Source organism: Mycteria americana, chromosome 23, assembly GCF_035582795.1.
Source record: "Mycteria americana isolate JAX WOST 10 ecotype Jacksonville Zoo and Gardens chromosome 23, USCA_MyAme_1.0, whole genome shotgun sequence".
Lineage (NCBI taxonomy): Eukaryota > Metazoa > Chordata > Aves > Ciconiiformes > Ciconiidae > Mycteria > Mycteria americana.
Window position 1 is genome coordinate 1,649,415 of NC_134387.1, and position 13,354 is coordinate 1,662,768.

The 13,354-nt window shown below is 60.5% G+C and overlaps 3 protein-coding genes across 3 annotated transcripts in view; 2 read left to right on the forward strand and 1 right to left on the reverse strand.

The window, feature by feature from the left end:
- Window positions 1-332: 332 nt before the first annotated feature.
- LOC142420113 (coiled-coil domain-containing protein 81-like) lies at window positions 333-3,956 on the reverse strand. The gene is made up of 4 exons (XM_075523641.1): window positions 3,261-3,956; window positions 1,205-1,352; window positions 458-714; window positions 333-356 (listed from the first exon to the last, which is right to left on the reverse strand). Exons 1-4 carry the CDS (start codon window positions 3,282-3,284, stop codon window positions 348-350), a joined length of 438 nt encoding a protein of 145 aa, XP_075379756.1. The 5' UTR covers window positions 3,285-3,956; the 3' UTR covers window positions 333-347.
- Window positions 3,957-5,581: 1,625 nt separating this feature from the next.
- LOC142420039 (uncharacterized) lies at window positions 5,582-8,222 on the forward strand. The gene is made up of 3 exons (XM_075523519.1): window positions 5,582-5,788; window positions 6,777-6,874; window positions 6,985-8,222. Exon 3 carries the CDS (start codon window positions 7,008-7,010, stop codon window positions 7,731-7,733), a length of 726 nt encoding a protein of 241 aa, XP_075379634.1. The 5' UTR covers window positions 5,582-5,788; window positions 6,777-6,874; window positions 6,985-7,007; the 3' UTR covers window positions 7,734-8,222.
- Window positions 8,223-9,719: 1,497 nt separating this feature from the next.
- NUDCD3 (NudC domain containing 3) overlaps window positions 9,720-13,354 on the forward strand; it is a 32,926-nt gene continuing 29,291 nt past the window's right edge. The window contains exons 1-2 of the mRNA XM_075523413.1: window positions 9,720-9,982; window positions 12,681-12,988. Coding sequence (XP_075379528.1) covers window positions 9,785-9,982; window positions 12,681-12,988 — 506 coding nt within the window. The 5' untranslated portion in view covers window positions 9,720-9,784. The remainder of the gene's footprint in view (window positions 9,983-12,680; window positions 12,989-13,354) is intronic.

Below are 13,354 nucleotides of genomic sequence, written 5' to 3' on the forward strand. Positions count from 1 at the left end.
CATGGTAGGCCAAGAGAAGCCAACTCCTGAGTCCTCTGAGAGGACCTCAGAATACTGAGGGGGTCTAGAGCACAAGTCCCACAAGTCTTATGAGGAGCAGCTGAAGGAACTGGGGTTGTTTAGGAACTGGAGAAAAGGAGGCTGAGGGGAGACCTCATCACTCTCTACAACTACCTGAAAGATTGTGGCGAGGTGGGGTCGGTCTCTTCTCCCAAGTAACAAGCGATAGGACAAGAGGAAATGGCCTCAAGTTGCACCAGAGGAGGGTTAGATTGGGTATTAGGAAAAATTTCTTCACCGAAAGGGTTGTCAAACGTTGGAAAAGGCTGCCCAGGGAAGTGGTTGAGTCACCATCCCTGGAGGTATTTAAAATTAAAGGTCTTTTCCAACCTAAACAATTCTATGATTCTATGATTCTATGACTGCAAAGGAGCCCTGGAAAAAATGTTAAACTTACAGACAGCAGACAGTTTAATACAATTCCAGTGCCATCAACGGTGAGAAGAAAGTCTTCATAGTATCTCATTGTGGGGATCCTGTTTCGGCTCATAAGGAAACCGAAGGCCTTGAAAACAAGGTCATAATCCCCTCCGAGCCCTGCGCCCCAGCTGAAGAGCACCACGATGTCATTCACGCATTCCTTCACTGGCTTCTCTGGAAGGGTTGTCTTCAGGGACAGCTGAGAATAGTCCAGGGAGACGATTTGGAGGTCACCTGGAAAACAGCAAAAGAGGAGCAAGGTCAGGTAGGCAGCAGCTCCGCAGGCTGAAGGAGCTGCCCACCCCACCGGCAATCCTGTGCTGCAGACACGTCTTGTGCAATGTCCTGGCCTAAACTCAAAGCACCCCGCAAACTGCGGTGCCAGGTAGAACGCAAGGGTTTCTTCCAAGCAGAAGCAGGACAAAAGAAGCGTGGCCATTGGGTAGGAGCCCTCTGCAGGGAGATGGGTCCAGCTCCCATGGCCACACGGAGGGTGCCAGCCCCTGCAGCTGTGCCACGCTCAGGCCATCAAAGACTGCATAACAGCCTTGAGGGTCAGCCTGGCCATCCCACCCTGTGCCCTCACGACTGCTCAGAGGACGTCTCGGCTTTCAGTGACACAGACGTGACACAGATCTTGCGTTTGGACAAGGTGAAGATGTTCTCCAGTTCACAGCCCAATGCTGCTGCAAGGGGAAGCCAAAGCTTCACGCTGCTGCCTTACCAGGAACGTCTCTGTTGGCATGGCTGATCCCCTGAGCCTGCACAACTCTCTCCGGCAGATGAAACCTGGGTGTGACCACATCCCTGGTCACTTCACTGCTGTGCTTTCTCAGCACATAGAAAACACCGAGCACATCTACAGCCACACCCTGAAACCAGCAGAGAGCAGAGGAGCAGAAGAAAGGGTTTAGATGCACAAATGGACAGAGGACTCACCTCCTAAGATATGCAGAAGGTAAAAGCCAAACAAATATCTTGGAGCTACGCCAGGTCCAAGGGGTGTTGGGCAATTGAGCAAGCCCTGAGAAGGATTGAGAAGGCTGTCGGCTGGGCCTCGGCCCTCCAGCAGCGAGGGCAGCAAGCGGCCAGAAAGGCTCAAAGCCTCTCTTCTACTACAGCCGAATTCCCTTCTTGGCATCCATTGTCGAAGGAGCAGCTCTGTCACGCTTTTGTGCCCTTCTGGGGCATTTCCTCTGCTTTCCCAGGAGGGGATGGACACTTGCACCTCATGGTGGGGGGCTGCCTGCCAGCTGATCGTGGAAACCATTTCCAGGCACATGAAGGACAAGAAAGTCATCAGGAGTTGTCAGCGTGGCTTCACCAAGGGGATGTCATGCTGGACCGACCTGATAACCTTCTACGCTGACATGGCTGGCTTGGTAGATGAGGGGAGAGCAGTGGTTATTGTCTACCTAGACTTCATTAAGGTTTTTTATGCTCTCTCTCAGGAGGTCCTCACAGAGAAGCTGATGAAGTATGGTCTGGATGAGCAGACAGTGAGGTAGATTGAAAACTGTGTAAATGGTCATGCCCAGAGTGTGGAGATAAATGGCACAAAGTCTAGTTGGAGGCCTAGAACCAATGGAGCACCCCAGGAGTCAATTCTGGACACGTAGAGCTGGACATGGGTCCAATCCTGTTTAACATCTTCATTAACATCTTCATTAACAAGGGGACATTTTTAATGGGACATAATTAATGGGACAGAGTGCACCATCAGCACATTTGCTGATGACACCAAACTGGGAGGAATGGCTGATAATGCCAGGGTCATGCTGCCATCCCAAGGGACCTCAACAGGCTGGAGAAATGGGCTGGCAAGACCACCAAATGCAAGCAAGGAGCTCTACGGAAAGCTGGCATTGCGGAAGGCCATGCCTCACCCAAGTGCTACGCTGATGACGACAGGCCAAGAGAAGCCAGCTCCCGAGTCCTCTGAGAGGACCTCAGAAGACTGCCGAGAGGAGAGGAGAGGAGAGGAGAGGAGAGAGGAGAGGAGAGGAGAGGAGAGGAGAGGAGAGGAGAGGAGAGGAGAGGAGAGGAGAGGAGAGGAGAGGAGAGGAGAGGAGAGGAGAGGAGAGGAGAGGAGAGGAGAGGAGAGGAGAGGAGAGGAGGAGATTTCAGCTGGAAGGGACCTACAACGATCATCTAGTCCCACTGCCTGACCACCTCAGGGCTGACCAAAAGTTAAAGCATCTTATTAAGGGCATTCTCCAAACACCTCTTAAACCCTGACAGGCTTGGGGCATCGACCGCCTCTCCAGGAAGCCTGTTCCTGTGTTTGACCACCCCCTCCGTAAAGAAATGCTTCCTCATGTCCAGTCTGAACCTCAGAGGACATTCCTTCCAGCCCTGTCACCAGCTTGGTTGCCCTCCTCCGGATGCTCTCAAGGACCTTCACACCCTTCTCAAACGCTGGGGCCCAGCACTGCACGCAGCTCTCCAGGTGAGGCCGCACCAACGCTGAGTACAGCGGGACAATCCCCTCTCTTGACCGGCTGGCCGTGCTGTCTTGGACGTTCCCCAGGATGCCCAATGCTCCATCTATCTAGACCCTCTGCAAGGCCTCTCGTCCCTCAAGAGAGTCAACAGCACCTCCCCGTTTGGTATCGTCAGCAAACTTGCTCCTGGTGCATTCAACTCCCGCATCCCGATCACTGATAAATGTAGTGAACAGCACTGGCCCGGGGACTGAGCCCTGAGGACCACGCTGGTGAGCGGTCGCCAGCCCCGTTCCCTGCAGCCCTTTGAGCCCTGCCGTCCAGCCAGTTCCTCACCCAGCACACCGTGAGCTCGCTCATCTCACAGCTGGACAGCTGGTCCAGAAGGATGCTCTTCTCCAGAAGCAGAGGTAGAACTCCACCAGGGACAGGATCCTCTGGACCAGCTGCAGGTCGGGAATGGAGCAGTGGCAGTCCAACAGATCAGCCCCCAAAGCATCGGTCACGCTCTGGCAGAGCAGCAGGGACACAGGCTTGAGTTGGTGGCCTGTGGGATAGGCAATAGTCACAAATACATGGGCCGTGTGGCACAAGGAGGCTGCGGATGTAGCTTGTCAGTGAGGGGCAGCTGCGACCCAGGCAGCTCGTGGTCCCCACAGCTGTGCAAGAGCAGCTGGGAGAGAGGACTGAGAAAATGTGAGAGCAGACACCAAGGTCAGGGATGAAGGAGGGGGAGGAGGCGCTCCAGGCGCCGGAGCAGAGATTCCCCTGCAGCCTGTGGAGAAGACCATGGGGAGGCAGGCTGTCCCTGCAGCCCATGGAGGTCCATGGTGGAGCAGATATCCCCTGCAGCCCGCGGAGGACCCCACGCTGAGCAGGTGGATGAGCCTGACCAGGCTGTGACCCTGTGGAGAGCCCAGGCTGGAGCAGGCTCCTGGCAGGAGCTGTGACCCCGTGAGGGACCCACGCTGGAGCAGTCTGTTTGGGAAGGACTGCACCCCGTGGAAGGGACCCACGCTGGAGCAGTTTGTGAAGAACCACAGCCCGTGGGAAGGACCCACATTGGAGAAGTTCGTGGAGGACTGTCTCCTGTGGGAGGGACCCCATGCTGGAGCAGGGGTGGAGTGTGATGAGGAAGGGTTGGCAGAGACAACGTGCGATGAACTGACCGCAACCCCATTCCCCACCCCCCTGCGCCCCTCGGGGGGAGGAGGTGGAGAAGCTGGGAGTGAAGTTGAGCCCTGGAAGAAGGGAGGGGTGGGGGGGAAGGTGTTTTTAGATTTGTTCTTATTTCTAATTACCCTGCTCTGGTATTAATCGGCAATAAATTAAAATAATTTCCCCAAGCAAGTCTGTTTTCCCCATGATGGTAATTGCTGGGTGATCTCCCTGTCCTCATCTCGATGCACGAGCCAGCAGCAGCAGGATGCGACTGGGTGGCCAAGCTCCCAAAGGGAAGCCCGAGGCCGGAAGGCCTAAGGCCAGCGCAGCCACCAAGGGCTTCACTGACACCGGGACCCAAAGGCGAGGAGAGAGACAGAGTCCAGACGTAGCGGTGGGACAGGGTAACCTGGGCAGAGGTTCCTGACGCCATTTCTGAGGCCTTTGGGTACCCGAGACCTCTGGGTGGGCGGGGGGACACGACACGGAGCGTGGCGTTAAGCCCCCCCGTTGGCAGCGGGAGGAAAGAGCAGGCCGAGGAGGCAGAGAAGACCCAGCCTGGGACAGCTGTGGCCGGTTTTGTGCTGCGCGGGTGCTCGTCGTTACCGGTCTCAGGACCGCCGAGGTCTCCTGTCCTTACCCCGGCTCTGGGGCCAGGGGCGGGTGAGGCGGCAGAGCAAGCGCAGAGGCCCCGCGCTGGGGGGCTCAGGACTTGTCCGTCCCACCAGGCAAGCGGCCGGCAGGAAGGGGAGAGGGGCCGGCAGGAACAACGCGCCCACCGCCCCCCCGCGCCTCAGCACCGGCCGCGGGGCCGCCCCACGGCCCACGCCAGCCCCGCCGCGGCCCCCCCCGCCCAGCGCCGCTTCCGCTTCCGCCGCCTGGTTCCCGCGCCCCCGCCGGCCCCGCCCCCGGAGAGGAGGCCACGCCCCCTGCGCGGCGGCGGCTGGAGGCGTGGCGCCGCCTGGCGGTTGGGAGCAGGCACCGCCGGCCCGGCCCCGCCCCCGGCCCCGCCCCCCCCGGCGGGGGAAGAGCTCCCGAAACGTCATCACGGGAGGGGAGGTCGTGGGGTGGGAGAGCATCACCGGGGTGGGAGATCACTGGGGTGGGAGATGATCCTTGGGATGGGAGATCGTGGCGTGGGAGACCATCACTGGGGTGGGAACCCATCGTGGGGATGGGAGATCATTGGGGTGGGAGATCATTGGGGTGGGAGGTGGTCATTGGGACGGGAGGTCATGGGGTGGGAGATCATCGTGGGGATGGGAGATGATCATTGGGATGGGAAGGTCATCACTGGGGTGGGAGATGATCCTTGGGATGGGAAGGTCATCACTGGGGTGGGAGATGATCCTTGGGATGGGAAGGTCATCACTGGGGTGGGAGATGATCCTTGGGATGGGAGATCGTGGCGTGGGAGACCATGACTGGGGTGGGAACCCATCGTGGGGATGGGAGATCATTGGGATGGGAGATCATTGTGGGGATGGGAGATTGTTGGGCTAGGAAACCATCATGGGGATGGGAAACCATTGCGGTTAACTAATTCGATATCGTTCTACGACAAGGTCACCCGCCCAGTGGGTGAAGAGAAGGTGGTGGAGATAATTTTTCTTGATTTTAGTGAGGCTTCTGATCCTGTCCCTCACAGCATCCTTCTGGACCAGCTGTCCAGCTGTGAGATGAGCGAGCTCACGGTGCGCTGGGTGAGGAACTGGCTGGACGGCAGGGCTCAAAGGGCTGCAGGGAACGGGGCTGGCGACCGCTCACCAGCGTGGTCCTCAGGGCTCAGTCCCCGGGCCAGTGCTGTTCACTACATTTATCAGTGATCGGGATGCGGGAGTTGAATGCACCAGGAGCAAGTTTGCTGACGATACCAAACGGGGAGGTGCTGTTGACTCTCTTGAGGGACGAGAGGCCTTGCAGAGGGTCTAGATAGATGGAGCATTGGGCATCCAGGGGAACGTCCAAGACGGCACGGCCAGCCGGTCAAGAGAGGGGATTGTCCCGCTGTATTCAGCGTTGGTGCGGCCTCACCTGGAGAGCTGCGTGCAGTGCTGGGCCCCAGCGTTTGAGAAGGGTGTGAAGGTCCTTGAGAGCACCCGGAGGAGGGCAACCAAGCTGGTGACAGGGCTGGAAGGAATGTCCTCTGAGGTTCAGACTGGACATGAGGAAGCATTTCTTTACGGAGAGGGTGGTCAAACATGGGAACAGGCTTCCTGGAGAGGCGGTCGATGCCCCAAGCCTGTCAGGGTTTAAGAGGTGTTTGGAGAATGCCCTTAATAAGATGCTTTAACTTTTGGTCAGCCCTGAGGTGGTCAGGCAGTGGGACTAGATGATCGTTGTAGGTCCCTTCCAGCTGAAATCTCTTCTCCTCCTCTTCTCTTCTCTTCTCTTCTCTTCTCTTCTCTTCTCTTCTCTTCTCTTCTCTTCTCTTCTCTTCTCTTCTCTTCTCTTCTCTTCTCTTCTCTTCTCTTCTCTTCTCTTCTCTTCTCTTCCCTTCTCTCCTCTCCTCTCCTCTCCTCTCCTCTCCTCTCCTCTCCTCTCCTCTCCTCTCCTCTCCTCTCCTCTCCTCTCCTCTCTCCTCTCTCCTCTCTCCTCTCTCTTCTCTCTTCTCTCTTCTCTTCTCTTCTCTTCTCTTCTCTTCTCTTCTCTTCTCTTCTCTTCTCTTCTCTTCTCTTCTCTTCTCAACAGGAAGTTGTTGTGGGATGAAAAATCAAACCATCATGATTGCCGTGGGGACGGGACCCCCACAATGCTGTTTGCCCCACCCTGACCAAGCGCCACGGCAGGTACAGCAGCAGGGTCCTGCTCCTCCTGGTGCTCCTGCCCTCCAGGTACCCCCCAGCCACTCTGCCCGCCAAGATCTCACCCCATCACCTCTCTTCGCTTCCCCCAACAGAGAGCTTCCCTCTCCGGCTGCCGATGGCAATGGAGGTGCCTGGCGTGAAGTTCACCGCCCTGGCCATGCTGCCAGGGACACTGGTGCCCCACCAGCCGATGGGGCTGGGGCCGTGGGTCGTAGACCAGGCAAAGCCTCGCGGGCTCCTGCCCGCTGCACGTCCCTGCCCGCCCCGGCCCCCCGCCACCGCGCCGCCCCCCGGCTCAGCGTTGGGTGCGGGGCCCCCCTGTGCTCCACACCCCACCCGGCAGCACCCAGAAGCTGTCGGAGACCTTCCTGAGCTGGCAGGGGACAACCTGCAGGTGCAGGACCAGCAGTCATTCACCACGGACATCACCAACATCCACAATATGCTCACCTGGCTCAACACCGCGGACAGCAAGGACACCATCCCCAACGTCCCCGATGTCCCCAATGTCCCCGACAGCACCATCTTCTTCAACCAGCTCCCTGAATTCTCTGAGTACGGGGCGGAGGTCTACTGCCCCGAGGACCAAGTGGCAGCAGCGATGCTGGGGGACGCCGACCCCTCCTGGGGGGGTTGGCAACGTCCCCCTTGCTGGACTGCAAGAAGCAGCAGGGCGGGGTGGCGGTGGTGCTCCCCACCTGGCTGCCAGAGAGTCCCATGGAGCCTTCTCAGGAGAGTCCTACGGAGACTTCAAAGGGGAGTCCTCCAGAGAGTCCCACAGATAGTTCAGAGGAGACTCCAATGGAGACCCCTATGGAGAGTCCCCCAAAGAGTCCCCTGAAGGTCACCTGAAGGGTTGCCCAGAGGGTCCCCTGAAGGGCATTCCCTGAGCGTCCCCCGAAGGGTCCCTGAAGGCTCTCCTGCAGCCGGCATCCTTCCATATCGATTGTCCGGCAGTTTCTGCAGAACCCGCTGTCTCCTGAAGCGGTGCAGACCAACCCCCCGAGCCGGGAGGCAGGAACACGTCAGCTCACCCAAAAAGCGTTGGAAGGGGATCCGGCATCCAGCAGCAGCCAGGCTGCTGAGCGCTCCTGCTTCCCGATGCGATGCAGGGGATGCCCGTGCCGCAGGAGGAGGAGGAAGGACGAGCGCCCTCACCCTCTCCCACCTCACAGGAGCAGGAGTTAGAAGGTCTAAGTTACGAGTTATGAATTAGAGAATTTGCGGGTGAGAAGCTCTTGACACAAGCGACGCGTTAGTGAGTTCAGGAGTTAGATGGGTCTGCGCAGAGGGGCTGGAGCCCTTGTTTGTGCGTTTGTCTTCTTTCCTAATGAGGTCATAAATTAAACTTAATTTACAGAGAACGTTTTCCTGTAAATTTGAGAGATGCAAACACAGAATCACAGAATCACAGAATCGTATAGGTTGGAAAAGACCTTTAAGATCATCGAGTCCAACCGTAAACCTAACACTACCAAGCCCACCACTACACCATGTCCCTAAGCACCTCATCCAAATGGCTTTTAAATACCCCCAGGGATGGCGACTCCAGCACTTCCCTGGGCAGCCTGTTCCAGTGCTGGACAACCCTTTCCATGAAGTAAAATTTCCTAATATCCAGTCTAAACCTCCCCTGGAGCAACTTGAGGCCATTTCCTCTCGTCCCATCACTTGTTACCTGGGAGAAGAGACCGACCCCACCTCTCTACCCCCTCCTTTCAGGCAGCTGTAGAGAGCGATGAGGTCTCCCCTCAGCCTCCTTTTCTCCAGGCTGAACAACCCCAGGTCCCTCAGCCGCTCCCCATCAGCCTTGTGCTCCAGACCCTTCCCCAGCTCCGTTGCCCTTCTCTGGACACGCTCCAGCCCCTCAATGTCTCTCTTGGAGTGGGGGGCCCAAAACAGACCCTAACAGGGGACATGGGGACAAGGTGGATGGGACACGGGCACGGGGACAGGGAGGCTAGGGACATGGGGAGATACGGGGGGGAATGGGGGGCATGGGAGGCATGGGGAGGGGATGGCTGGGGACATGGGCGTCAGGCCAAAGAGGGGATGGAGCCGTGGGGGGACAGGGACGGGGGGGACACTGGTGATGGGGTGCGGGGCTCAAGCCGGGGGATCTGCCCACCCACGAGGGCCTGAAGGACCCTGTGCCCCCCCAGATCTGGAGGGGGGGAAGCGGACCACCTTCACGCTCCTGGGGGGCAGGACCCCACACCCCAGAGGTGTGGCCTGTCCCACCAGGCCCAGTGTGGGGCTGGGGTTTCCCCGCCATGGGGTGACGGCGGCAGCCGTGGAGCCCCACCTGCCGCCGGGGCCCCCCAGAGCGCGCGGGCCGGTGGGGGGCCGTGCCCCGCGAGGATCCTGTGCTGGGGCCACCCAGGGCCAGGCCAAGAAGTGTCCCCGTGTCCCCCCTGGCTGGGGCTGGGGGGGCGGTGGGTGCCGCAGCGAGGCAGGGGTCCCACTGCCACCCTTGGGGTGTCGGGGTCCCCGGGGCACTGCAGCACAGCGGGGGGGCACTGGTGACACTGGGGGGCTGGGGGTCCCCTGGGTATTGAAGTGAAGTGGGGGGGCCCATGGTGTCTTTGGGGGGCTGGGGGTCCCGCGGCCACTGTCGGGGGTTCCCTGGGTACTGGGGGGGAACGAGGGGTCCCATGGGTGTCATGGGGGGGCAGGGGGTGCCACTGCCACTTTTGGAGGGCTGGGGGTCCCCTGTGAACCACAGCAGGGCGGAGGGGGCCCGTCGGGGCGGCCGGAACGGCGCGGCGCGGTGCGGGTTCCGGGCGGACCGAGGCGCGGGGAGGGGCCGGGACCGGAAGCGCGGGGGACGGCGCGGGGCGGACCGGAAGCGCGGCCGGGCGCGGTTGCCGTGACAGCGGGCCCGGAGCCGCCATGGAGGCCGCGGCTGCGCTCACCGATATGTACGACCAGGCGCTGCTGGGGATCCTGCAGCACGTCGGGAACGTGGAGGAGTTCCTGCGCGTCCTCTTCGGCTTCCTCTACCGCAAGACCGACTTCTACCGCCTCCTCCTGCGGCCCGGGGACCGCCTGGGCTTCCCTCCCGGCGCGGCGCAGGCCATGGCTCTCCAGGTACCGGCTGGGCGCCCGGGCCTGCTGCACCCTCCCGGCCTTGAGGGTCTCCCGGGGCCGGTGGTCCTCGGCAGGCCGTGGAGGTGACGGGGCCCGGCGTGCTGGCTGTCGGGCGGGAGGCGGAGGCCGCGGCGGCCGATGTTGTGCCGGTCGCTGGGCCTCACCGGCCGTGTTTGTCCCCTCCGAGCCGAGCGGGCCGTGTTCCCCGGGGCTGGGCGGGTGTCTGCTCTGTGGCAGCTGCGGTGGGGATCCGGGCAGGGCGGGGCAGACCATGAACGGGGGCCGGACAGCACAGCAGCCCCCGGGTAACCGACTCTGCCCGGGGAGGGGGAGGCGGGAGAGGTGTCCTGGCAGGTCGGGCGGGGGGTGGATGCTGGCATGGACGGGAAGCGTCACCGTTGTAAAAAGACGAGGAGCCCCGGGGCAGGCGGGAACTGCGAGACCCTCATGGAAAGAGCTGGGGTGCCATGCCCCTCTCGGAGCTTGGCCCCGGCTGAGGACGGCTGCTGGCGGCCCAGGGGACAGGCTGGGCTCGTGAGGAGCTGCCACCGTGAGCCGTGGGAGCAGGGAGCCTGGAGAGCGGCCGAGGGCAGGCGGGGGCCTGGGAGTCGTGTGGGGGGGGGTTTGGGCTCAGCTCAGCGGGAGCTCATGGCCAGCACTGGGCTCGCCTCGATCGTGGGTGAGAGATGGTAAAAGCCCTGAGCTGCTGTTTTTGCTGCCCGACTGGGCTGGGCTCAGTGCTGGGGCAGCGCTGGAGGTCTCTGACTCAGGGCTCTTCCAGGCTGTCATTAATCTTTATTAGTAGGGAGGAAACAAGCTCATAAAACTGGGGTAAGGCTGGATTTGGGGTGTTTGTCTGCTCAGACCAGGCGAGTTTCCCTTCCCAGGCTGGGCAGGCCGGGGGGTGACACAGGCAGGCTGACGGGAGATCCCTGCCCCTCTCCCTGCGGTGGTCCGTGGCATGAAGGGGTCCTCATCACTCCCCGACCGCCATGTCCCTGTGTCCCAGGATTAGTCTGTGCCGTGGGAGTGCACTGGGCTCTGCAGGTGAGCAGGGAGCCCAGGGAGGTCTCAGGCTGCAGAGGGGAGAGCACGGAGCCCAAACCACTCAGCAGCAGGGCAGCGATGGCGGGAGGGCCGTCTCTTGTGCGCCCCGGGGACCATTTTGGGCCTGGGCACAAGGAGGGAGGTGCAGCGCTGCGGCTCCAGCCTTCGTTCCCTGGAAAGGTGTTGGCCAGGGCGGCCTCGCAGCTGCAGTCACAGGGACCCGGACTGAAGGGAGGGCGTGGGGGGGCAGTTTGGAAGGGCCTTGTCCCCTGTCCCAGCTTGGCTGCAGCCCAGGGGAAGGACACAGTTTTGAGCTGTCGCTCTGCATGCTCTGTGTGGGGCTGGCTTGAGCTGGGGCTTCAGCTGGAGAGAAGGAGCCAGGAACGGGCACCCTGGCTGCATGCGGAGTAAAAGCGATCGCAAAGAAAGAGCCAAACGGAGCGGGGATGATGCCCGGCACTTGCCTCTCCCACATCCTCATCCCAGGGGCTGGTCCCTGCGTGGGGAAGAAGCATGGTGTGAGGGGCATGAGCACGCACCACGATAAAGCTGCTCCTGTTCTGCTGTGGCTGCGCTGGCGAGAGCCCTCCCGGCACTGTGTCCCTTTGCCTTGCACGTCCCGTGACTGGAGGAAGACTTGATCGAGTGACGCCGTGGGCGGGTGTGTGGCTTAGGGTTGGTCTCCCACTGGAAGCACTGGAGCTGGCTCTGAAATGTTCCCGGGAAGCAAGGGAGGGCTGTGTTTGAGGCTCGCTTGTTTTCCAGCATGTGTTTACAGTGAGAAATGGCCTGGCAGTTGGGTGGGAGAAGCTTCGGTTCCTTCAAGGAGCAGGCGCAGGTCCCGTACGGCTGTGTCTCCTTTGACTGCGTCCCGCAGTTGTGGGTTTAACTTTTAACCTCCGGCCTGCGCTAGGCGGGCACAGCTAGAAGCAAACTGCAGGGTGGTATTACACATTCTCCTGCTGCCGCTGGCTTGGGCAGCGACCTTCTCACCTGCCGCACCGCTGGGGGTGGGGAGGGATGGCTTTTCTCTGAGCAAGTGCATGTTTTTGGCCTGAATCAGTCAGTTCTGGCTCAAAACCCCACATGAGGTCACTCTGCTCCTTCTCCTGTGCCGGCTAAGAGAGCTCTGAGTCCCTTCAGGCTCAGCCAGCACCAGCTAAGCCGCCCTCCAGCTTCTCCTGGGGCAGCTCATCCTGTTTGTGCCTCAGAGGTTTAGTCTGAGCTTTGGGTCTGCAAACAGCCCCTTGGTGAGCGCTGGAACGCAGGGCGAGGGGAGGCTGGAGGTGCGACGGCTCCCTCGGAACCCCCTTCCCCGCCTGGAGTCAGAGCTCATTGCTTTTCCCTGGAGTAACCAGCCCTTTTCCCAGCAGCAGAGGGATTTCAGTGATTTCAAAGCAGCTCCCAGGAACTCGGGCTTTCTCCTGAGATGTGTTTAATGTGGCTACGTGGGTTTTGAAATAGTCGGCGGCTGGTTTTGTTGGCGATGGAAGCAACTCGGTGTAGGGAGTGGGGGGCGTGTGGTGTCCAGAGAGGGAGGGACAGTAATGAGTGCCCCAGCTGTCCGATGCTTCTCCTCTTCTTCTCCCCCAGCTTCTCAGGCAGAACTTGGCAGCTTGACTACCTGCTCGGTTTGCTTTTTATCTTTCAGGCGTTCAAAGTCTTTGAGCGAATGGCCCGGCAGGATGATGAGAAGAGGCGCCGAGAGCTGGAGGCAAAGCTAAGGAAGAAGGAGGAGGAGGAGGAGGCTGCTGCATCGGCCGAGAGGGTGAAACTGTCCCCTGCGGCTCAGGAGGTCGAGGTAGAGACAACAGTGGAGCATGTCCCAGCACCGGATGCTGCGGGAGCTGCAGGGACACAGGAGTCGGCCGTAGCCCAGGGCGCAGCCCCCAGTCCTGTGTCGGCAGAGCCCCCGGGGGCTGCTGCCCCAGCGGAGCCCCGGCCAGCAGAACTGCCCACGTAAGGGTCTCTTACTTTCTTCGTGCTCCTGGCAGGGGAGAGGCAAAAACACCGAGGTGGTGTTTGCTGTCCTGCTGTACAGCCCTTTTTTGTGGGGGTGACCCTCCTCTGTGGGCACTCAGCCCTTCGGGAGGCTGCGAGGATTTCCCTTGAGGGCTCCTGTGGCTGGAGACGTCGTGTAATTCCCCACGGGAAGGCAGGGGTTTGTTCTCTTATGGGTGGTTTGGTGTCTCCCCCTCCTTTCTGAGCAGGGAGGGTGGCACGTCCCTGTACACAGCCCCGCAGAGCTGGGCCGGTCCGTGCGGCTTCTCCTTGCGCTGGCTGTGGTAAGCAGTGTCCCTTTTCCAACGCTTGCCGTAGCGCAGC